The 26808-nt window shown below is 35.4% G+C and overlaps 2 protein-coding genes and 1 non-coding gene across 3 annotated transcripts; 2 read left to right on the plus strand and 1 right to left on the minus strand.

The window, feature by feature from the left end:
• The first annotated feature begins 16929 nt into the window (after window positions 1-16929).
• On the plus strand, window positions 16930-17005 carry TRNAD-GUC (transfer RNA aspartic acid (anticodon GUC)). The gene has a single exon. It is a non-coding gene; the product is annotated as a tRNA-Asp (tRNA).
• Window positions 17006-21152: 4147 nt separating this feature from the next.
• On the plus strand, window positions 21153-22855 carry LOC145003245 (tubulin beta-5 chain-like). Its single transcript, XM_078962381.1, has 3 exons — window positions 21153-21619; window positions 21698-21967; window positions 22051-22855. Exons 1-3 carry the CDS (start codon window positions 21226-21228, stop codon window positions 22728-22730), a joined length of 1344 nt encoding a protein of 447 aa, XP_078818507.1. The 5' UTR covers window positions 21153-21225; the 3' UTR covers window positions 22731-22855.
• A 2356-nt stretch (window positions 22856-25211) lies between these two features.
• On the minus strand, window positions 25212-26686 carry GPX8 (glutathione peroxidase 8). The gene is made up of 6 exons (XM_078961196.1): window positions 26511-26686; window positions 26126-26202; window positions 25965-26026; window positions 25774-25892; window positions 25544-25711; window positions 25212-25429 (listed from the first exon to the last, which is right to left on the minus strand). The coding sequence occupies exons 1-6, from the start codon at window positions 26550-26552 to the stop codon at window positions 25385-25387; spliced, it is 513 nt and encodes a 170-aa protein (XP_078817322.1). The 5' UTR covers window positions 26553-26686; the 3' UTR covers window positions 25212-25384.
• Window positions 26687-26808: the final 122 nt, after the last annotated feature.

Below are 26808 nucleotides of genomic sequence, written 5' to 3' on the forward strand. Positions count from 1 at the left end.
ATATATATATATATATATATATATATATATATATATATATATATATATATATATATATATATATATATATATATATATATATGGCACTATGGCAGCACACCGGTGTAATATGTAACTCATTGCAAAGGGAATTTGACTTATTAAGGTAATTAAGTCTTTCAAATGTTCACATATGGGTAATATTGTTTTTTTTGTACTTATTTACCCAACTAACTTGTTTCAGCCGTTCAAAAATAACCAACATTACCGGCTATTACTTGTTTTAGCCGGTAACATTGATTTAGCTCGGTTTAAAACATTACGTGGAATCTTACGTGGCCATTACACCCCTTTCTCATTTAATTAGGGTTCGTCATCGTCAGCTAACACACCTCGATTACCTTCATCTGTGAGAAATCAATCGATACATCAAATCGACGATTAGGTCTTGGAATTGAAGTTGGAATTGAAGTCGACTGCTAGCATGGCATCCTCATCTACAGGTATGTATGTATCTGTAGATTTTCATTACAATGGATTCTTTTCGCCAAACCCATTGGTGTACTTAGACCCCGTAAAAACAAATGTACGTGATGTGGATTTTGGGGGATTTACGTATAAAGAGTTTCTTTTGTGGCTTACGAAATTAACAAATGGAGAATGTGATAATGTCTACTACTGTATGAGAAAGGAAAGCTTGTGTGAGGGTATTAGAAGAATCGACAGTGATGTTGATTATTGGGAGTTTGTGGAGACTGTTTATAGTCTGGAAAGTGATAGTCTTGAGAGTGAGTTAGATGTGTACATTGACCACCAAAATGAACCAATTCTTGATTGGGCTAATAACGAGTTCTTAGAAGATGGTAAAGGGTATGAGTTGGATGAAGAGGATGACAAGGATTCTGAAGTTTCAATGACAATGGAATATGAACATGAATGGGATGATGAAGATGAACATACTTTTGATAAAACTGTTAGAGACCCATTCTTGGACAAACTTTCAGGGCATATTAGTGATGATGATGAAGAGGAAGCAAACAATGGGAAACTTAAGGATGTTGTGTTCCCTGTCCATAATGAGAATCAAGAATGGGAGCAAATGGTGCCAGTTTTGGGTATGAAGTTTTCTAATCCATTGGAATTGAAGTTGTGTATCACCAACTATGCAGTCAAAAATGGATATGATTTATGGTATGAGAAAAGTGATCATGAAAGGTTATTGGTAAAATGTTGTAAAGGTAAGACAAATAAACAGGGTAAAGGTTGTCCTTTTAGATTATGGGCAACCTGGATGAGCAGTGAAAAATCATTCCAGATTAAATCTCTGAATGATATACATAATTGTGCAAGAGTGTTCAAATTTGGATCCATTGTTACCTATAAATGGATAGCAAAGCATTTCATGAATCATATACTTCAGAAACCAAAGATGAGTATAAGGAAGTTGAAAGCTAAAGTCAGCAAGAAATTTAATTTGATTGCAAGTGTTGGTCAATGCAGAAATGCAAGGAAGTATGCATTTCAGGAGATAGAGGGTAGTTTGAAAGAGCATTATGCAAAAACATGGAGCTATGGAGAAGAGATAAGAAGGACTAACCCTGGATCAACAGTGAAGATGGATGTAGATGTCATGCCTGATGGAACCACATATTTCTCAAAGTTTTATGTATGTTTCAAGGGATTGAAGGATGGATGGATTGAAGGTTGTAGGAGGGTAATTAGACTAGATGGTTGCTTCCTAAAGGGCATATGCAGAGGTCAGTTGCTCTCTGCTATAGGTAGAGATGCAAATAACCATATATATCCCATTGCTTGGGCTATTGTATCAGTGGAAAGTAAAGAAACATGGAAGTGGTTTATTGACCTTCTAATTGAGGACCTTGGAATGGGAGTTGGGCATGGACTAACCTTGATATCAGACCAACACAAAGTAATCAATTTTTATTATTTTCATCTTTATTTTAGCTTATGTTATGTTTTTGTTGTTTAAATTTTGTGTCTATTGCTAACAGGGATTACTTGAGGCTGTGAAGGAAAGGGTCCCAGCAGCAGAGCATAGGCAATGTGCTAGGCACATATATGCTAACTTCCTGAAAAGGTTTAAGGGCCAAGTGTTTAGAAAGCTTTTCTGGTATGCTGCTGCAACTACTACCCCTGCAAAATTTGAACAACACATGAATGAAATCAAGAAATTAGAGCCACTAGCTTATGACCATTTGATGGAAAGGGACCCTAAAACTTGGAGTAAAGCATTTTTTCAGACTGATAGGGCTTGTGATGCATATGAAAATGGTATCTCTGAGAGTTTCAACTCTGTGATTGAAGTTGCTAGGAAGAGACCACTAATCACCATGGTAGAAGAAATTCGAATTTATGTGATGGAGAGGCTTTATAGACAGAAGATTAAGGGGCAATCTTGGGATTTAACCATATGTCCTACCATTAGGCTGAAGTTGTCCAAGCTTAAGGATCTTCAAAGGTAAGTGCTTAAAACTGTTTGTCCTTATATATGTTTGTCTTTAAACATGTTTGTCCTTATATATGTTTGTCTTTAAACATGTGTATATGGATAGGTTTTGGAAAGTAATACCATCTGGTTATCAACAGTATGAAGTCAGACTTGGGTATGATGCATATGTTGCGGATATTGGTAGTAGGACATGTGCCTGCAGAACTTGGCAGTTAACAGGTTACCCTTGTGTACATGGGTATGCTTGCATTGCAAGCCTCAACAGGGATGTAGAGGAGTATGTGTCACCATGGTTTACCACATCAATGTACCTAAACTGTTACAGGAATACCATTAACCCACTAAATGGTAGTGACATGTGGCCTCATGTAGACTACATCAGCCTATTGCCCCCCAAAAGGAGAAGGCTACCAGGAAGACCATCAACAAAAAGGAAAAGGGATCAGATTGAGAGGGAAAACCAAGGAAAAAAGCATTCAATCACAAAAAGAGGTAGTGTGATGAAATGCAACATATGTAGGGAAAGTGGGCATAATAGAACAACCTGTCCTCAGAAACCAATTGGGGAATCATCAAATGCAAGTTCAAAGAAAAAGAAATCCAAGAAAGCTGGTATGTTTGATATATTTATTTGTATATAACTTGTATAACTTAACATATTGGGCATAACTTAACTTTTCAAGTAATACAAAACAGATAAAGTGAAGGTTGTATTGGCACATGAAGTTGATATTGACAGTGACAGTGAAGTTGAAATAGAACCTCAAAGTGATGTTGACTCTTTTGATCTTGAATTTGAAGATGATGTGCAACCTGAAGTTGAAGATGGAGTAGAACTTGAAGTCCAAGATGGAGTGCAACATGAAGTTCAAGATGAAGTGCAAGCTGAAGTTGAACCTGAAAATCATCCTGAAGTTCATGATGCTAACCAAGTTGAAGTTCACCTTGCAGTTCAAGCTGAAGTTGAACCTGAAGTGCAAGTTCAAGTTGAAGATGCTAACCAAATTGTAGTTCAAGATCAAGTGGAAATACCAGCTTTTCAAGTTGTGGTGGGAAAGAGGGCAAGGAAACCTTCAGAAAGAATTACAAAACTGAAGATAAGAAAGATGTGGGAGGGAAAACAGGGCAGTAGTGATGACAATCCGTATGAGTTGGATTAACTTTTGGCTTATTGTACTGTTGTTAATGTTTTTGGCATCTTTGACTGACATCTTTTAACTTTGGAATCTTTTGGCACATCTTTTGAAAACTAGTTGGAATAGCTTAACTTTTTGCACATCTTTTGGGTGTAATGAATGTTTAACTATGTTATGTAAAACTTTTGACACATCTTTTGAAGTCAATGTTCCCTGGAATGTCTATAATATATTACCATCTTTTGCACATCTTTCTAATACCATTAGTATTATTTATAATTTATTACTAACTTTTAGAATATCAATTGTAATCACAATTCCTTTACAGTGTAATCATAATTCCATTACATTGTTTGAACAATTCAATTCCAATGATTCACAATAACATTACAAGTTTTGTACACTACCATTCCAATGATTCAATTACCATCTTTTGCACATCTTTCTAATACCATTTGTATTATTTATAATTTATTACCATCTTTTAGAATATCAACTGTAATCACAGTTCCTTTACAATGTAATCACAATTCCAGTGATTAACAATAACATTACAAGTTTTGTACACTACCATTCCAATGATTCAACTCCAATGATTCAATTACAATGATTCAATTCCATAACAATGTTTATTACTATCTTTTATACTACCAAGTTTAATACCCATTCCATTACAATGTACTATTCCATTCCAATGATAGAATATAACCTTTTTCATTGAAAACATCACAAAAGCATACATAATTTAGTCATACTACATCATAATACATAATTTAAAACAACATTTTGACATACAAGAGAAACAAGAAAATTAATGCAAGTCTATGGGTAAACAATTTCCAGTTGACTTTGTCAAGTTCTTGTTTATTCCTGTTCTTCTCTTCTTCAATCTTCATCCTGCATATGCTGATTTCATTCTCCAAGGTACAAATTTTCAAGGTAAGATTGCAGCTTTCTTCTGCTTTCATCCTGTAATGCCCTCTTCCATCTTTCCTCCCTTCATCCTCATCCAACCATTGCCAAAATTTACAGCTTGGACTTTTTCCATTCTTCAAGAAATTTATAAGAACATGTTAAATTGAAGGATGAAGAAGAAGTAAAAAATATGAATTACCAGTGAGTTTTGACAAACTCTGAATTTCCTTCCAGGATTGTCTGGGGTTCTTGATGTCTTCACACGAGATGGCAAATCGCAATCACATGGATGATCCGGTTGTAATTCGTCTTGTCGTTTGGAAGAAAAGGATGAGGAAGAAGATGCCATCGATCGATCTAGGGTTTTAATTAATAAGCTGTCGTATCTCACCCTCTTATAATGTAAACACTTCTCAATGCCACGTAGGTGATGAGTATTGTAGCGTACAAGCCACGTAGATGCCACATCACCCAAAACTTACAATAGCCGGTAATGTTGGTTATTTTTGAACGGTTGAAACAAATTAGTTGGGTAAATGAGTACAAAAAAAAACAATATTACCCATATGTGAACATTTGAAATACTTATTTACCTTAATAAGTCAAATTCCCCATTGCAAATGGTGGACCACTTAGCCTATTCATCGATTTTAGAATGAGAAAGTAATGACACAATATTTGATTGATTTTTAAGTATCGAAAAAAGATGAAGTTAGTGGTTGATGGGCCCATAAATCATGTTGCAATGTTTGCAAGAAGCAAGCTTACGCGAAACACTAATATATCTATGTGGCAAGTTGAAAGCCATCTGCAACTGCAAGAACTGATGCAGATGGTCTTACACCTATACCTTAGATCTATACCTACATGTCATATCCGCAATTACACCCCATCTCTACTCGGCTACCCCATCATCACACCTACCACTCCTCCGTACTCATCTTTATCCCAATCAAAAAATGTAAAGATATAAGGATAAATACTGTAATTTTATTATTACTAGAGGACCGTTTCTATAATTTTGCATTTCCTGTTATTATACCGGGACAATTTTTTTGTAATTTTTTTTCGATTTCATGCAAAATGTATTATGCAATTCTTCAAATTTATAACACATAAGGCATTTTTGTAATTCTTGCGTGGGAGAGCTATAGTTTGATGTGTCCTTGAGAATAATGCACAACCTTTACTAAATGTTATGTAGGTAATATGTTAAATGTTGTATTATTTGAAATAACAAAAATGAAAAATGAAAATTGATAGAAAATACACATTCCAACATGTTTTAGAATTTTTCTAAAATGAAGAATAAAAACTCAATTATTTTTAACCATACAGGTTTTTAAAATTTCTACTAAACACTAAAAATGAAAACCCCAATCTTTTTGTATAATCTTTTCCCACTAAATCGAAAACTGTTTTCTACAACTAAATGCACTTTAAGATATTCTTTTTTGGATGAAATTGCAATCAAGTTTTAGGTAATGGAAATTTCAAAGGGTAAATTTTAATAACAAGTGAGATACATGAAATTCACATATATACCCGCAAACTCGGTGGTTATTAACTAATCAAGTAACCAACGGGACATGATAAGGATATGATTTCATATTCAGGTATATGATTGAAATGACAAATATCCTTCTCGTTACCATCTCTATCACCATCCCTATCGAACAATCATATCACTTACATAAACATTAAACCGGATAACAATTTAGATGAATAATTAATGAAGACTTTTAAAATAATTTCAAATTTAGAAAAGCTTATTAAATACATCATATTTAACATGCCTGTCATATATGCATCAAAATAACAATTCAAAGGTCATATTGACATGCTCGACGAATCTAACAAAATGTAGTTGGTCACGAGTTGTATAAGTCAAATGTTAATGTAAATTATAGAAAACATGTAATGATGTATAAAGATACGAAACAAAATCAGAATGAATGAATGATAGTACTTGACAAAGACCGAAAAATAAGAACAATCTTTGTTCTTGAAGAATTGATTATCGCATATAAATCACATCAATTATCAAAACTCATTGTAATCAATATCTTAGATGATAAACAATCTATTTATAGTTGTCGAAAATAGGCCTGTAAACGAACCAAACGAACACGAACAAGGTCTTGTTCATGTTCGTTCGTTTAAGTTAGCCGAACAACAAACGAACACGAACGGATAAACGAACGAGATTTTCTTGTTCATGTTCGTTCGTTTAACAAATTACTTTGTTCATGTTCGTTCGTTTATGTTCGTGAACATGCTAAACGAACATAAACGGACAAACATAAACGAACATAGATAAAAAAAAACACAATTGAACATATATGAACATAAACGAACATATAATATTGCTATATAATAAAAAAAAATAATTGAATATAGATGAATATAAATAAACTTAAACAAACGTAAATAAACATCATAAACGAACGTTCACGAACATAAATGAACGAACGAGACCATTGTTCATGTTCGTTCATTTAACTAAACGAACGATAATTTTTGTTCATGTTCGTTCATTTATTAAATAAACGAACATAAACGAACTTGCCGCCGAACAGTTCACGAACGGTTCGCCGAACGTTTAGTTCGTTTACAGCCCTAGTCGAAAACCTTAATTGGGAACTCATAGCGTATCAAGTTTAGGAAACTATTAAAATTATTAAAAGGAACTAAAACAATATCCTTAAAATGCCTCTAAACATCACATTGTATTCGACTAAAAGAATATTATATTTAAGGTATAATCTCTCTATAAATTTCAAAATAGTTTTAAGAATGATTAAATCAGATCTTAAGCTTGTAAACTGTAATAGTGATGGGTGATGACAGATATCATTAATTGATATTAAATTCTGAATATACTTTTGCATTAAACCTTTTCCACAAAATTATCTCAAAGAACAAGGAATAAACATGTTTTAAGAAACAGTCAGCTGGCAGCTCCTTTCTTTTCCTTTTCATGGGCTCGGCCCACTACATTCAACAAAAAATAAAACAGGCCTACATCACGAATTGACCAAACGTTGAAAAACTTAGAATCTAATCCTTTTTTTGACCTGAAATTTGTCAATAACAAATTCATCATGTAGTCGGGTTCTTGGTCTAATTAGGCTACGATAATCACATAAGGGATAATCAGTTTAGATCTAAAGCCAGGATTCATACCTTAAAAATAACAAAAAAATCGCAGAAAGCTTTACTCCTTTCCAAAATAGAGGGTACTTTCTAAAAGAATTTAGGGATGGGAATATTGGGGGGCAAGGGCAATGGACCTCTTGAGGCCCTGAGAGCCCAAAAAAGCCTTATATCTAAATAATTTTATCAATAAAATATGAATATTAAGCATATAGTAATCTTATAGTAAAATTTGTATTATATTTCAATTATTAATGAAATATATAATATTAAATGAAATAAACATACGTAAAAGGGACGAACTAGATAAAAAATGATTTCAGAGGAAAACAGAAAAAAGAAGGAAGCGACTAGCGAGCGTAACAAAGAATTACGGGGGCATGGCTACGAGGGAGGCTTTTCTTCACCTTTATTTATTTATTTTTATTTTTTAATTTAAGAAATCAAACGATGAACACGATGATAAAATGTTAAATATATATCACTAATCAAATGTTTCTTGAGAGAATTAAGAGTGAAACTTCAAAACAGTTAAAAATGATCTAAAATCTTCTATTTACACTAAAACAAAGTTGCAACTAGACTACAAGTTCAAATACGAATATGATCCGAGTCCCTTAAAGTACAGAACGTGTGTAATATAGTTTGTCACGTTTAATATTGAAGACTGTATAACAGACTAACGACATCAGACAAATAAAATAAAAACACGATTGTGTTATTTGACAACCTGCACATTTAGATACAAATTAAATAAAAAATTAAATTAATAAAATTAAATAAAACTCACACTAATAAAACTACAATAACAAACTTAAATAAAATTTACATTTGGTTTTTCCTTTTTTCATGGATTTTCCTTTTCATTGCTAATGTCATGTCGAGGTCCTTTAGTGCAACATCATCGGTGGACATCTTCAAGATTTGCATTTTTTTTTCATGTGTGGCTTCCCTTTTGAGTTCTATTATTATGCTTTTTGCAATTGAAGATGTTCTCAAACTTTTCCTGGCTTCCCTTTTTCTAATTGCTTTTACTTTTGCATCCCTTTATCATTCCAATCGGTGGTTGAATGGGGTCTTACAATGTAATCTCTTTCACATCATTGTTGAGGTTGATTGATGTACGAGAGTTTGCCGTTTGCGTGTATTCGTTTGATTTAGATGTTTTGGACCATTTGTTGGATTTTGTTGATTGTGTAATACATTCACCTTAAGTGCCATTTTGGAACCATTTTGAGAACTTATCATGCTTTGTGATAGGTAAATGCTTTACAATCATTGTTGTTCCCATATCGTTGAAGAACAGAAATCATTTCTTTCACTTTTACACATATTGCTATGACTATTTAAGTTCTCAAGTCGCGCCATTTGGCAGCAAAGGCATCGTTATTCCGATAAACACGCTTCCCATTTGCTCGTGAAATCTAAAATCTCTCCCAAAAACTTTTGGCAAATTGGTGGTTCCGGGTAAGGTTATCTTTGGAGATGGATATCCAAGCATGAGCTATTAGGTCTTCCTCGACTTCAGATCAACTCCTAGGACCTTTTCGTGTAGTCACCATTTTTCTTTAGAAGCTTTATGTTGTTCTAGTGGTTGTGTTTCGACAACCATATCTGGTGCCGATTCATGCCCGTGTTGTGGTTGACAAACTTGAATTTTTGTTAGTGAATTTTTTTTTGTTGAAATTGTTGTTGGAAAAGGTTTTTGTCGAGATACGAGGATTGTTGAGGTGTTGTGTTTAGAGCGAACATACCATTTTGGTTTAGGTTTAGGTGGTGGTGTGTTTGAGTAAAAAAAATAGATGAGAAAGAATAAGGTGTGAAGAGTATAAAATGAAAGATTGTAGTGTGGAAGTATTATTGGCAGTAATTAAGTATTTCTAAAGAAAATATAAAATAAGTTCATTTTTTAAATATACAATGATCATTTTTTTGACTGTTCTGTTGTGAGGCATGAGGGATGGCTAGGACCATAACAATAAACCACACAAGAGGGGCTGTTTGCACGTCGTGCCCCCTTACTAGTTCCAAAATAAGGGTACTTTTACAAGATTCTAGGGTTGGGGATGAGAGTAAGTTCAACCTTCTTTTAATTTCCGAAGGCAAGGACAATAGTTTTCGAGGGCAGGAGATTGGATTCAGCCATATAGTAACATTTGTATTATATTTCAATTATTAGTGTAATATATAATGTTAAATGAGATAAACGTACGTAAAAAGAGTGAACCAGGTAAAAAAGAAAAAAAAGGATTTTGGCGAAAAGAAGGACAAGGAAACGAGAATAACAAGGAATATTTGGTTTAGGGGCGTGTAACATCCGGATTCCCAGGTATATTATTTTATTCTTTTATTTTGGAGTTTGTGGAGGGACTCGGCGAGTTGGTGCTTAGACTCGCCGAGTAGGGTCGCAGATTCTCATCCGGGTTCATGAGTGGACTCGGCGAGTCCACGCTGTTTAATGAAACCCTAATTTACAGGGTTGGGGACCTATTTAAAGGCCCTTAGGGACGTCATTTGCGGCTACCAAACCCCAGAGAGAAACCCTAAAAGAGCTAGAGCGATTGTGAGAGGAAAGGAGCCATTTCTTGATTTTTGTGGTTGATTCTTGCAAGAAGGAGGTGTTTCCAGCTTAGAGGGGACCAAGGAGGTGGTGCATCTGTGGATTTTGAGCTAAAGACTTCATCTTTGAGGTACTATATTGCCCATTTATCTGTTTTGTTGGAGGAATCCATAGATGTAGGGTTTTCATGTCCTTTAATGGAAGAAATTGTGAGAATATGGCCCCTATTCGCTTTGAGACTTCGGATCTGGACCCATAGTTGTCTAAAGAGCTTATCTCAGTTTGCTTTATGTTGAGCTATAGAGGTGTTGAGCTTAGGATGTTATTTTTGGGGCTAAATCACCAAAAGAAACCTTCTAGACGTCCCATGAGTGTCAAGATTCGAGCTTTACGTGTTTATCAGGCTTGGGAAGGTCAGATCTATGGATCAAAGGAACAGATCTGAACTCAGGACGTCAATTGAGTTTGTGCATGGCATGGACTCGCCGAGTCCAAGGGCAGACTCGGCGAGTAGGGCTAGGGTTTCCCGCAAATCACTCAGTGAGTAGACTTGCCGAGTTAGAGGAATAACTCAGTGAGTCAGAGAGGGATTAGAGGACTGGGGTTCAAGGCGGAACTCGCCGAGTTGATCTTGAGACTCAGCGAGTTGAGTCGGGGTGGCCCCGCGATTCATGCCAGGTGTGACTCGTCGAGCAAGGGGATGGACTCGACATGCCAAGCGAGACTAGAGAATTAGTGGACACGTGTAGACTTGCCGAGTCAGGTCAAAGTTTGACCGTTGACTTTGTGGACTTTTAAGGATTAGTCAACAATGGGATCTTTGAGTCAAGAAAGGGATAAAATGGTCTTTTACCCATTTGAGGATGCTGAGAGAGGGTTGGGTCTAGTCTTGAGAGTTATATTTATGAGCGTATCTTATTTTATGTGATTAGGCGGAGGCTAGACTATACTGCTACCGAGTCAGGTATTTACCGAGACATCTGCGGTTAATCTTCTCACTATACTTTACCTTGAGTGGTAATTAGAATTATGTGATAGAGTTATTGTATGCTACTTATGTGTTGTGTTGCACTGCATTATTTCTATGTGGCTTATACCATGTGTATATCAGAGTATATCAGAGATAGAACCGGAAGGTTCACAGAGCTAGGACCAGAGGGTCCACAGAGTTAGGACCCAAGGGCCCATAGAGTTATAGCCTCGAGTGGCTAGTATGTGTTATGTATGGTATTTTGGGGAACTCACTAAGCTTTATGCTTATAGTGTTATGTGTTATGTTTCAGGTACCAGTGATGATCGCGGGAAGGCGCCGACATGATTCATATACACTCATGGGATTTTATGTATTTTGATCTTGGGAAATATTTTGTGAAACGAAGATATGATACAATGAGATCTTGTTAATAAATGTGTTTTAAAATGCGAAAAATTATCTTAAATTTTACGGTGTTACAGGGCGGCACAAAAGGGAGGCATTTCCCATCCTATTTGGCCTTATTGCACAATTAAAGAAAGGGGTCAGCTAAAAAGGCACCTCAATTTTCCATTTAGACACCCTATTTGATTTTTAAGGTTTTTTTATTGGTTGAATTTGTATTGTTTTTTGAAAAAGTAAATTATAAATAGTTTATTATAGGTTGACTTTTATTAAAGTGTTAATAGGGTGTCTAAGGGGTGTCAATTTAGCAACACTGGTGGTTGTCGACGCCAACAAAATAAATACCCTAAATATTACACACTAAAATAGTGTATAGTGGTAAAGGGATCGTATCCACATAGATTGGTTCAATTTAAATCTCTATGTAAATCACCTGTTCAACTACTTGTAAAACAAAAATAAAAACAAAAGAGGGGGGGGGGGGGGGTTAGTTCTTTTTTATTGGTTAACAAAGTTAAAACTAGATAGTATGTAAATATGACAAGTAAACAAGCAAAAGATTTGATTAAATTCAATGAAGTGAAATTGGTTGATTTTGGGTACACCACGTGGATGACATTGTTGACTTATCATTAGACTTAATTGAATAACACTTGTGAATTGGTTGAACTTGGCTATAGCAATTCATAAGCACAAATTACCTCAACTCTTTTTAGATATTAAAATGCTAGAGGAGCTCTTAACACATTTCCTTAATTAAAGTCACAAAATCAATGAAGCATAAAATCTTGTGAAAATCAATTAGCTTTAAGTTATAAGAGTTACCAAGTCCAAAAGATAATCAAATGCTTACGTTATCATTATGAAGGAAACATTTCCATGCTCTAAATGAAATGAAAACAAACATATAAACCATTTGTTGCTTACTAAATTGAGATTCCATTAGTAGTCAACAAAAACAAGCGTTCATTCATCCAAGCTCATGATCAAAGATAAATAGACACAACAAGATGTTTAACTAGAAAACATTTCCATAAACTTCAAACACAAGATAATAATAAGTCTTCAAAGCAATTAATCATCCATGGGTTAAACCCTAATCAACCAAATGAAAGTTTAGCCAAGCATGGCCAAAGTAAAAGAAATGCAATATAGTTTAGTGGTACCAAACATTGTTCTAGTTGCAAGATGGAAAGAAATTACACTAATCTTCCAAAAATCTTCAAATCTTCCACAGCCTTCTTGATAGAGAATTGTGTGTGTTCCTCAAGTGATTCCCTCCGATAATACCTCTAATCTCCAGCAAAAAGGAGTTGGTTTCCGAATTCAAAAAGGTGCCAAAAGCCCCTCACCAACCTTCCACAAATAGAGTTAACAAGTCAAAACTAGGGATTAACTCAGCACAATTCACGCGGACCGTGTATGGGTCCACGCGGACCGCGTGGGTCTCGCTGATTGTGGGACTTGGGCCATTTAAAATACAACCTAGCCCAATCTCCTCATTCAAACTTCAGCCCACATGAAGAACTCTTTAGAGCCCATTTGTGCCATTCCAAAGCCTCTAATGATTGATCCAATGCTCCTTCAATCCTACGTAGCTCGATTCCGCGTCGCTTCATCATCATTATTGGTCAAAAATTAAGTCCAAATTGATTTCTTGTTTATGCAAGCACCAAGCTTAATCGCACCACTTCAAATCCACAAGCAAACCGCAAGTGTCCATAAGTCCCGCACTCCTTCCACGCCTCCAATGACAAATAGTCTTCGATAATTCCTGCAAGTAAGCTTAAAAGACCACGAGCCAAAAGGGTGACAAATCCCCAAATGCAAATATCACTGGACGTTTTGGTTCTCATGAGTGCACATTTGTGGAAAAAGAACGAAGCAAAGTCCGGGATTGGCGGGTTTGCACGCCGCGTCATACACCAAAGGAAGAGGAGCTCAGTTTTGGTGACCTGACCAGCTTCTTTACGGGCAAAAACTATACACACCAAGATGCGATGGGCAATGTGGAGGCACGGGTGAATGATGGAGGTTGCTTTATCCCGACCGGCACACGAAAAGATACCCCCGGTGATTTGCGTCCAAAAGGTCTTATGATTGAACTCAGCATGTAAGATGTCAAAAACTGTGGATGTGTTTGAAGAAGGCAAGCCCAAGATGTCGTTTATTGTTGCAAAATCGATGTACCTTTGGTCCCCTAAAAGTTGGAATGCTTCTTTTGTTTTTTCGCTATCGTACACGCAATCAACAAGAAACTCTCTAGTGGGGAGCTCGTAAGTGTGTGCCATGAGGTTGAGAAGGTTTTCCCACCCAATGTTACGGAACATTTGGGTGACCCCTTCAAGAACCCCTAATGATATAAGCGTGGGTTTGCACACAAATTTGGTGGATGCAACTTTTCTAGGCAAGCTCTTTATGTAATTTTTGGACGCCCTGTCATCTCGAAATCTTGGAATGTCGGGTGCATCGTTTTGAGTTTTGGCGGAGGCCTTGCCTCGGGCGGCAGCCGGGTGCTTCCTAGATGTGGACATGGTCTACCTGCACGAAAAATAACCGCTACACGAACCACAATCTCAACAAACGATATCTCAATCCAAATCACCAACCGACTCCCTATGGACTTCTAATACAGTTTAACAATCAAAGCAAGACATAATTCCTAAACTCATTTGATGCAATAGCATATGAAATGTTGTTCAGAGACATACATATTGATCAATTAAAATAAAGGAAAGAAAGTACCCGCTTTTATTGAAAGTTCAAAATTTGCGCGTGAAAATTCAGGATTTGAAAATCTTACAACTCTGCACCCCAAGCTTTAAGGTTTGTTCAATATCCTGTGAAAAGAAATTTACCGCGAAAACCCAACAAATCCGGCAATGGCTTGAAATTCCGACGAGCTTTAGGAGCTATTTTTGGTGGGGTTTGTAGCCTTGTCCAAGAGAGGTGTCCGGAGTTGGCTGGAAAACGGCCGGAAAGTGGTGGTGGTGCCCCGAGCTACAACAACAGATCAGACCGGTTTTTAGTGGGGTTTCTAGGGCTCGGAAATTGGTGAAGAATGGCGGTGGTCTCGCGGAATTTTGACCGACGGTTTGATAGGAAACTGAGTTTTAGTGTTGGAGAAGGAGGTGCTCTAATGGAGGTTAAGGGGAGAAGAAGGGAGAAGAAGAAGGGTAGAAGGGTCGGCTGGTGGTGTTTAGCAATAAAAAATCACGGTCAAACCTGGTCAAAAGCGAGTCAACGCTGGTCAACAACACACGCGGACGCGGACACGCGTACACGTGGTCTGCGTGAATAACCCTGAAATTCTTCTGTTTTCCTTCATCGCATGCGGACAAGTTCGAAGAGGCATACGCGGTCCGATTTAATAAACACACAGACGGGATTGCGATTACATGTGGTCCGCGTGAATAGACCTAAAACTCTTCTATTTTCTGATGATGGACGTGGACAACTGAGGAGACCACACGCGGACCATTTGTTTATTAACGCGGAGAGGATCTGGAGTACACGCGGTCCGCGTGAATTCTGTTGCCATTTTTCTTAATTTTTGCTCTTTGACCAATATGAACACCGAGTCTTCAAATCCAACATTCTTTTACCGCAAGAAGGAAGGAGAAGAGATGTTGAATTCAAAAATGGTCTATCTACGACATTTATTCGGAACTAGAAAAGATGAAAACTTTAGGTTTTCCAAAAATGCCACTCTTTAACGTCATTGGCGAGACGTGCTTCCCTTTTGATTTCAGTACACCGGGGCATCCAATTGGATGACATCTAGGACATTTGCGTTAAAACCTTCATAAAAAGGTTTCAAACGATGATCATTGACTTTAAAGATTTGCCCCGTTTCTTCACTTTGGGTCTCAACCGCTTCATGCTCAAAGACTTTTAGCACAACAAACGGACCTATCCATCTTGACCTCAACTTTCTAGGAAATAATTTCAATTGCGAATGGTAAAGCAAAACCGTATGTCTCGGTTCAAAATTCTTCCGGGTGATGGACTTGTCGTGGAAGAGCTTCGTTTTTTCCTTGTATATTCTCGAGTTTTCATAAGAGTCGTTTCTTAATTCTTCTAACTCTTGAAGTTGAAGCTTTCTATGTCTTCCCGCCTCATCAATATTGAAATTGCATTGCTTGACCGCCCAAAATGCATGGTGCTCTAACTCGACGGGAAGATGACACGTCTTCCCAAAAACCAATCTAAATGGAGACATGCCTATCAAGGTTTTGTAAGCAGTCCGGTAGGCCCATAAGGCATCATCAAGCCTTAAACTCCAATTCTTTCTTGTTGGATTCACTGTTTTCCCAAGAATACTCTTCACTTCACGATTCGAAACCTCCGCTTGACCGTTTGTTTGAGGGTGGTAGGCGGTAGAGACACGATGAGTCACATTGCACTTTCTCAACAAAGCCTCCATCATATTGTTGTAGAAATGCGTCCCTCGATCACTGATCAATTCCCTAGGCATACCAAATCTCACAAAGACATTAGATTTTAAAAAAGTCGATAACAGTTTTGGCATCGTCCGATCTTGTGCCTTTGGCCTCAACCTACTTAGATACATAGTCAACCGCGAGTAAGATGTAAATGTTACCAAGCAAAACGGGAAATGGGCTGATGAAATCAATCCCCCATACGTCGAAAATTTCACAAATAAGGATTGGATTTTGTGGTATTTGATTTTTTTGCGAAATGTTTCCCGTCCTTTGGCACCGTTCACAACTTTTACAAAACATATAACAATCGCGTGACATGGTTGGCCAAAATAGTCCACATTCAAGGACCTTTCTCAAGGTCCGACTAGGTCCGATGTGTCCCCCACAAGCAAATTCATGACAAAATTGCAAAATGGATTGATGTTCTTGTTGGGGCACACATCGCCTAATAATTTGATCGGGATAACAAATAAGGTTCATCGCACACATAGTATTTTGCATCACTTCTCAGTTTATCTTTTTGAGCTCGTGTGAATGTGTCGGGATACCTTTTCGTGACCAAAAAGTTAACGATATCGGCATACCAAAGAGTAGATTGAGTAAGGGAAAAGAGATGCTCATCCGGAAACTCGTCCCACAAAGGGAGAGGAGTTTCATTTGAAGTGATCCGGCTTAGGTGATCGACAACAAGATTCTCACATCCACTCTTGTCCCCGATTTCCAAATCAAATTCTTGTAACAATAAAATCCACCAGATGAGTCTAGGCTTTGCATATTTCTTCGTCATCAAGTGCTTAAGAGCGGCGTGATCCGAATACACAATGACCTTGGTACCAAGTAGATATTGTCTAAATTTCTCCAAGGCGAACACTATGGCCAATAGCTCCTTCTCCGTTATAGTATAGTGGTAAGTATTCCCGCCTGTCAAGCGGGTGACCCGGGTTCGATCCCCGGCAATGACGCGAAAATTTGGTGGTTATCGAGACCAACAAAATAAATACCCTAAATATTACACACTAAAATAGTGTATAGTGGTAAAGGGATCGTATCCACATAAAACAAAAATAAAAGCAAAAGAGGGGGGGGGGGTGTTAGTTCTTTTTGATTGGTTAACAAAGTTAAAACTAGCTAGAATGTAAATATGACAAGTAAACAAATAAAAGATTTGATTAAATTCAATGAAGTGAAATTGGTTGATTTTGGGTACACCACATGGATGACATTGTTAACTTATCTTTAGACTTAATGGAATAACACTTGTGAATTGGTTTAACTTGGCTATAGCAATTCATAAGCACAAATTACCTCAACTCTTCTTAGATATTAAAATGCTAGAGGAACTCTTAATACATTTCCTTAATTAAAGTCACAAAATCAATGAAGCATAAAATCTTGTGAAAATCAATTAGCTTTAAGTTATAAGAGTTACCAAGTCCAAAAGATAATCAAATGCTTACCTTATCATTATGGAGGAAACATTTCCATGCTCTAAATGAAATGAAAACAAACATATAAACCATTTGTTGCTTACTAATTTGAGATTCCATTACTTAACCAAAACATTAGTCAACAAAAACAAGCGTTCATTCATCCAAGCTCATGATCAAAGATAAATAGACACAACAAGATGTTTAACTAGAAAACATTTCCATAAACTTCAAACACAAGATAATAATAAGTCTTCAAAGCAATTAATCATCCATGGGTTAAACCCTAATCAACCAAATGAAAGTTTAGCCAAGCATGGCCAAAGTAAAAGAAATGCAATCTAGTTTAGTGGTACCAAACATTGTTCTAGTTGCAAGATGGAAAGAAATTACACTAATCTTCCAAAAATCTTCAAATCTTCCAAAGCCTTCTTGAGAGAGAATTGTGTGTGTTCTTCAAGTGATTCCCTCCAACAATACTTCCAATCTCCAGCAAAAAGGAGTTGGTTCCAAAGCCTTCTTGAGAGAGAATTGTGTGTGTTCTTCAAGTGATTCCCTCCAATAATACCTCCAATCTCCAACAAAAAGGAGTTGGTTTCCGGATTCAAAAAGGTGCCAAAAGCCACCCACCAACCTTCCACAAATAGAGTCAACAAATCAAAACTCGGGATCAACTCAACACAATTCACGCGGACCACATGGATCTCGCTGATTGTGGGACTTAGGCCATTTAAAATACAACCTAGCCCAATCTTCTCATTCACACTTCAGCCCACATGCAAAACTCTTTAGATCCCATTTGTGCCATTCCAAAGCCTCTAATGATTGATCCAATGCTCCTTCAATCCTCCGTAGCTCGATTCCGCGTCGCCTCATCATCATTATCACTCAAAAATTAAGTCTAAATTGATTTCTTGTTTATGCAAGCACGAAGCTCAATCGCACCACTTCAAATCCACAAGCAAATTGCAAGTCTCCATAAGTCTCGCACTCCTTCCATGCCTCCAATGACAAACAGTCTTCGATAATTCTTGCAAGTAAGCTCAAAAGACTAGAAAGTACCCGGTAAAAGAGAAAAATAACAAAAAGAGAAAATATGAATGAAGATTAACTAAAATGTGGTGGTTTTAACTAAAAATAAACTACGGAAAGAAGTAATAAAATGAAGCTATCAAACACTCTTAAAGAAATCGCATGATAAACACGAAGATATAACATTAAATATATTTCACTAGTCAAATGTGTTTGAGAGAATTATAGCGGGAAACTTCCAAACCATTTACAAATGATCCAAAACCTTCTATTCATAGAAAAACAAAATTGATCGATTAGGCTCGGCGATGTGGGTTCAACACCCTCCCCGACAACGCCTACGTGGCTCGACAAACACTGGGCCTTCTCCTCGGTACCGAGGTCGGCATCTGAACTCGGCGGGAAGATACCAAGTTTCTCTCCACCTTCTCTTCTCTAGCCGTCTCTCTTCTCCCTCTTTTCTCCTACACTCGACAGCCACTCCCTTCTAATGGAAAAAAGTAATCCGACAACACCAAGAGCTGAGGTGGAGCTTGATACGATTCCCCTCGGTCTTAGTGTACCGCTCAGTCTTAGTGTACGGTTTCAAATAAGAAAGTGACTAGTGTCCCCTAAAGTACAGAACATATGCAAAGAGCCTATCATATTCGTTCATTACTACCAATAAAAACAAGACATGTTATTCGACAGCCTATATTTATTTTTTTAACCGATAAAAAAATAAACATTAAATGAAAGTATTCTATCTCTAAAAGCACTAAAGTAGCCAAACTTCAACTATGTGTCACTAGATCTCTATCTTGTGAATGACTTAGACAAAAGTTCATGTTCACCGAAACTTTAAATAGGTAAAGTGATACAATTTTTTGATTTAACATCACACCTTTTTAGTTTTGAGAACAATGACTTAGTCAGGTGATAATAGTCGATTAAATTATATGATTATTTGGACTTTCAATTCTTATTGGCGTTTAGTTGGAATGATTGAGAGGCAGGGGCTTTAAATTTTTAATATATAAATTCACAAACCTATTTTCTTGAATTTTTTTTCTTTTTTAGATTTGATACAAAGAGAACTAATGGCTAAAATAAATAGTAACAATGATTAATAATTACAGATAGTGATGCACCAATCAAAGGTAGCATATTGGAAAAATTGCATTATACCGAAAATTTCCACTGCCCAAAAAATAATACTAATAACATCAAATCCAAAATTATATATATTGTATATGTATATAAAAGGAAATTCGACAGCTTACCTCTTGATTGTTGCTTTGGTTCTTGATGACAACCACTCCCCTACTGTTACATGAAAATGATATTCCAACAAGAAGAAATTAGATCCTATATCTGCCATTTTAGCTAAATTACATCTTTACCATTTATTAACTTTATGTCTTAGAAAATCATTTGATTTTGATTTCTTAACTTGTCAAAAATCAAAATTTTATCTTTTTTTTTTAAAATGCATCATCATCAATTACTGCATGAATTCATACAGACAAACAAATCTGATATTGTATAATTGTATTATGTGACAAATTTAAAACATGTATATTAAGTTTTTATAAAAATAAATATTCCATATAATGACTTTTCAATCCTTATATAATACATATTATAAATTTATCGTTAACTGATAATCTGTTTAATATTTTACTTTTTATAAAAATAATCAGTTGTTCACTTGTTTAAAAGAGTCAAATAGATTATTATAACTTAGAAATTACATTTCCTCTATAGTGTTTGAGCTAAAAGTTGTTATATAAATGATGCATGATCACATTTATATTGGCAATCACAAAAGTTTACCCATGACTAAGAATTAAGAAATATAACATTTTTCTTCATCAACACCGACAAATCTAAATAGTCATGTTTTATAATTTGTGTTCCACCTAATAAAATCATATAATGTATTAAATTTTATTATTTTAACCTGAAAAGAGAGCTAAATCTTAATAAAGATCCCTTTAAAGATTGATTGGAAATTGACATTTTTGTCCCTCTTGCTCTAAATTCTTGAAACAGTACTGATATGTCATAATAGTTGTTTGTTGCTTATACCATCTGCTTGAGACATGACTTATTAAACATCATATTAAAAAAACATATCTTCACCAATAAGTCAAATTATTGAAAAACTGTCCTTATTAGCAAACATTGTTTCTATTGTAATTAAACATTAAAAAATATATCTTCACCAATAAGTGAAATTATTCATATTAACTCAAATTTAAGGTAACTCTTTCCAAATTTGAAGTTTCTTACGTTTTCACCTTATAGATATTAATTATGTACTCTTATTCCGAGTATATATATATATATATATATATATATATATGCTGAAAACACGAGTATAAATCTTTTAGAAATGAAGGGCAAATTTGGCAATTTAAAATGAATAAGAGCACTTGAGATAACATTATGCATCCTTGGCATCTTCCTCACATGCACAACTCATAATATCTTTATTTTTATTTTTCTAAATTACAATTAAAATAGAAGAAACACACTCACATGCAATTATTAATTTCTTCTCTCTCTAAAATTATTATTTTTTGTAATTTTCAACAACAAAAAACTAATAATAATAATCAAAGTCCCCATCAAGACCCTCCTTTGCTTATCCTACAAAACCCCATCTCCAATATCCTTCTTCTCATTCCAAGTTCTTCAATCCTACTTATTATTATTTTTTTTTACACTTAATTTTTCAAGAAAATGAGAGAAATCCTTCATATTCAAGCCGGGCAATGCGGAAACCAGATCGGTGCAAAATTTTGGGAGGTGGTTTGTGATGAACATGGAATCGACGCGAGCGGGAAGTACTACGGAAACAGTCATGTCCAATTAGAGAGAGTGAATGTGTACTACAACGAGGCCAGTGGTGGTCGATATGTCCCAAGAGCTGTATTGGTCGATCTTGAGCCCGGTACCATGGACAGTCTTCGTGCCGGACCTTACGGCAAAATTTTCCGCCCCGATAACTTTATCTTCGGCCAAAATGGTGCTGGAAACAATTGGGCCAAGGGACATTACACCGAAGGTGCCGAATTAGTTGATGCGGTTCTTGATGTTGTTCGTAAGGAAGCTGAGAACTGCGACTGCTTACAAGGTATAGATACTTATCACAAAAATAAATCTGTTTGAATGTGAATAAATAATAAATTTAAATTTATTATATATGTGACAGGATTTCAAGTATGTCACTCGCTTGGAGGTGGTACTGGATCCGGTATGGGTACTTTATTGATATCAAAGATCCGGGAGGAATATCCAGATAGGATGATGTTGACATTTTCAGTGTTTCCATCACCGAAGGTGTCAGACACGGTGGTTGAGCCCTACAACGCCACCTTGTCTGTCCATCAGTTGGTCGAAAACGCTGACGAATGTATGGTGCTTGATAACGAAGCCTTGTATGATATATGTTTCCGAACCCTAAAGCTCACAAACCCAAGTTGTAAGTCTTCTAAGAAATATTTCATTTATTTTCAGCTGCAGACTTGTAACAAAATGTAGCTTATTTACAACTACTTAATGCAGTTGGGGACTTGAACCACTTGATATCAACTACCATGAGTGGGGTCACTTGTTGCCTCCGTTTCCCCGGTCAACTCAACTCCGATCTCCGGAAGCTCGCCGTGAATCTGATTCCATTCCCACGTCTCCACTTCTTCATGGTCGGATTTGCACCGTTGACCTCCCGTGGATCACAGCAATACCGTGCCCTAACCATCCCGGAGCTCACCCAACAGATGTGGGATTCCAAGAACATGATGTGCGCCGCCGACCCCCGTCACGGCCGCTACCTCACCGCCTCCGCCATGTTCCGGGGCAAAATGTCCACCAAAGAAGTCGACGAGCAAATGATCAATGTACAGAACAAAAACTCATCTTATTTCGTTGAATGGATCCCTAACAATGTGAAATCGAGCGTCTGTGACATCCCTCCAACGGGGCTGGCGATGTCGTCGACTTTTATGGGGAATTCGACATCTATTCAGGAGATGTTCCGGCGAGTTTCCGAACAGTTCACTGTAATGTTTAGGAGGAAGGCTTTCTTGCATTGGTACACAAGTGAGGGGATGGATGAGATGGAATTCACGGAGGCGGAGAGCAACATGAATGATTTGGTGTCGGAGTATCAGCAGTATCAGGATGCGGTGGCCGACGACGATGTTGAGGATGATGGGTATGGGGAAGAAGAAGAAGAAGAAAATTAAGTATGAATATTATTTTATTTTATTTTGGGGTATGGTGAGTATTCGAAATGATTTTTATATCGTGTGGTATTTTGGGGTCTATATGAGTGTATTGTGAATAAAATATTGAGTTATTGGCTTTTAAAGTTATAATAATTGTTATAAATAATTTATTGTTAGAAACTTAGAATACAAAAAACATCAAGATCAAAAAATAAGAAACACAAAACTTTTATCATATTCGCCAATATAGCCATGGTCCATGGAATGAAGATTTATAGGGCAAAACTGAATATATGTAGCTGTAAATGCAAACAAAGCTTTAGGGGGTCCAAACACAAGAAACAAGCTATCAAAGGAGATTCATGAGATTGATCACTTCAAATGAGTTTATGAGTTTTATAGAACTTACTATTATTTGAAATATTTTTTAATAATTAAACACAATTTATTTTGTTTTTTCTATTAACTAGTTATTATCTATTAATCTTGACCAATTATTTGAAAAATTAGTTTATAGCTGAAATTCTAGCATCTTGCTAGTTTGTTTAATGTTATTTCCACCGTTCTAAAAAATAATAATTAATAAGTTACCTGATAATAATGGCATTCATTAATATTTTAGTTGTGAAATAAAGAATAACGTAAAATGATATTTAAATGAAGATTTAATATTATAAGACAAATATGAATGATATTTTATAAAATTAAAAAACTAAATAATAATTCTTCAATTATTCATGTTTAAATAAAATTTAATATATCAAATATCATATTAACAAAATTATTATAAATTTCTTGCAAATATGATTGATAACTCTAAAAAGTTCTATGTCTTTGCCATTGTTCCAAAAGCTTAGATTTGCCACCAAACTTTGATGAGATGCTACTTTAAATTATATATTTATATAAAAATGACTAAAAGTAAAAAGAAAATCATTAGTTATATACAAACTTGCCATCATATATCACACCTTACAAACGATATGGTTCGCTATAATTCATAAAAACTTAAAATTTGACATTGCCACTAAATCACATCTTACGTTATTTAGAACCATTATATATATATATATATATATATATATATATATATATATATATATATATATATATATATATATATATATATATATATATAGACACACACAGAGAGAGAACTCAATGATTTATAAAAACCCACAAACTTTTTTGTATGTTTTTTTAGAAAAAAACGTTGAGAGGACTTAATTGTTGCTGATTATTTAAGCATTTTTGAAAAAAAAAATTAAAATAAAAAGACTTTTTAAAAAAATATGCATATATACAAATGTTTCTCTGCATATTTTGCACATCAAAAGTTTTCCTGTATGCATATTTTTGAAAAAGTCATTAAAAAAAACTCAACCAATTAAGCTTTTAATGATTGGTAAAAAGATATCGAATATAGTTTTGAAAAAAATTATTAGGTTTTCATGAATTTCTAAGTTCTCAATAATATATATATATATATATATATATATATATATATATATATATATATATATATATATATATATATATATATATATATATATAAATGTCTAAAAATTAACATAATAAATCAAAATGATGGGATCTTGTTGTTTGTAATTTTAGGTAGTGGTATGTAGTTTTGTGTATGGTGTTGGTCATAATATCAATATGAAGGTGAAGGCCAAAACAGAGTCAACTGATGGTAGTCAACACTTTTTTGAAAAACTAGTGGCTCTTCCATGGCAACTAGATGCACAAAGTGCTGTGTAGGGGTGTCAATTTATGACACGACACGATAAAAATACACGAAACGAAATGAAATCAGGACGGAATCAAAATTTGAATTCGTGTTCGTGTCGTGTTCGTGTCAAGATTAAAAAACACGATGCCGTGTTCGTGTTCATAAATCGACACGAAATTGACACGATTTAGCATATGGTTGTCGTGTTTGTCGTTTTTGTCGTGTTATATATCTTGAAATATGAATGAAATACACTAACATTTATGTAATATTATCTTTGTCGTGTCGTGTCGTGTTATCGTGTTTTAATTGGTTCGTTTTCGTGTTAATGAAAAAAACACGACATCGTGTCGTTTCGTGTTCGTATCATCCAAAACCTGGTCGTGTCGTGTCAGACAAAAACACGACACGACTGCCCAATTTGACAACCCTAGTGCTGTGAGAAACTCAAGAAATGAGATTGACCTTATGCGTTGATGATGATAATGATATTATCAAGACAACAACGGTTGGTGCTGGTGTATAATTATGTTGTAAATGAATGCCAATGGTGGAGAAAAAAACCTCAAGAATTAGAGATTATGATGAACTCATGTTAAGATTGTATATGAGTTTTGGTAACATCGAAATCGACCATTTTTATGGTTTTGAGGTGATAGTCTTATCTTGAAATGTGACATTGTCATTGTGTATTTGTGTTGTTTTTGGTTAATTTAATGGAAACTTCACTTCTTTGAATGTATTCTCATCTACATACATGTGTCATGTGTGTATCATGAAATTTTGCTAAAAAACGGCCACTTCTCTTAAGCGTTCAACAACAAAAAAAGAAGCTAAAACGATGTCGTTTTGAGATCATGTCAAAGTTAATAAATAGACTCCTTTAGCACTTTGATGATTACACATTAGTCTCTCATGGAAACAAAAGCCTTTTGTGATTCTATGATGAAGCATCCAAGACACCCACAAGTTTCTGCACATCTCGCTGCAAAAAAGATTGTCAGCTTCTCAAATCACAGCTTTAATCATTATAAAAGAGATTCAAACACAAAAATCTACCAAGTGTTGAATAAAATAACAAAAATGATTTTACTTTTACCTCGATTGTAAGAGGTGAAGTTGTGGGGTAATATCGTTCAACAGGTTCTCCATTCTTATCAACCAGGAATTTTGCAAAGTTCCATTGAATGTCATCCCCAAAAATCCCCCATTTTCCAGACTTCAAGAACTTGTACAATGGTGCAGCATTATCACCATTCACTTCAATCTACGTCATATAACATATTAGATGAATCATGAATCAAATTTCAAATTAAAACCGGATTTTACCTTGTCAAAAATGGGAAACTCTGATTTGTATCGAGTGCAAACAAACTCTAGAATTTGTTCGTTACTCCCAGGCTCCTCTTCCCCAAACTGATTACATGGAAACGCTAAGATCTCCAAACCTATCAAGTTTTTGCGATTTTTTTTTAGCGTATAAACACGAATCAAACAAGCTATACTATTGAAAAACGAACCTTCATCTTTGTATTTTGCGTAGAGTTGATTTAATTCAGCATAATTGGAATTCGTCAATCCACTGCCAGAAAGAAAGAACCTTTTATAAGTACTAGTGAAGAACAATTGAAAAGCAGCACCATGATGAATTGTTCATACACAGGTAGCTAAATAATCGAACCATTTGGAGGCAACGTTGATTACAAGTAGAACTTTTCCTTTGTAGATGCCAAGATCAACACAATTTCCATTAGCATCCTGCATACAATGAACTGAAGTTTATAGCTTCAAAGCCAAATATGATTTTGTTATATCACCATATCAAATTTGAGTTTTGACTTTAAAAGTCAAATATGGAGCGTCAAATTGTATAGGGTTTGAGGACCAAATCCCAAATTACAAAATTAAGCTGAACCACACATCGAAAATTAGTTCCTTGTCGATGGGTGTCGATCTTTAACATCAAAATGTTGAGAAATCAATGTGTCAAATAATGAAAGTAAATATATCAATAAGCCTTCATAAACAGAAGTTTCTTGTTCATGATGAAAGCTAGGTTTCTTTACCTTGACTGTGAAATCATGGATGGATTTAGGTTGGTTTGCCATGGCTGGTTGACCGATCAGAGGATAATGGCTACACAAGAAAGAAGGGAGAAGAGGAGAGCTTGACCTTTTTGTTTGATACCAAACTGCACGATTCACCCCTCTTCAAACAAAATTAGGTTTACATGTAATAATTAATAGAAAATTTAAACTCATATATCAAATGTTGTCTATATATCTATATATATAATAAGAGTCGAATAAATTTAGTTTCACACTATAATAAAATCACTCCATTAAACAAGTGTGTAAGAGTTTA

The sequence above is a fragment of the Lactuca saligna genome, chromosome 6 (assembly GCF_052625555.1).
Source record: "Lactuca saligna cultivar CGN05327 chromosome 6, ASM5262555v1, whole genome shotgun sequence".
In the NCBI taxonomy this organism is placed as follows: Eukaryota; Viridiplantae; Streptophyta; class Magnoliopsida; order Asterales; family Asteraceae; genus Lactuca; species Lactuca saligna.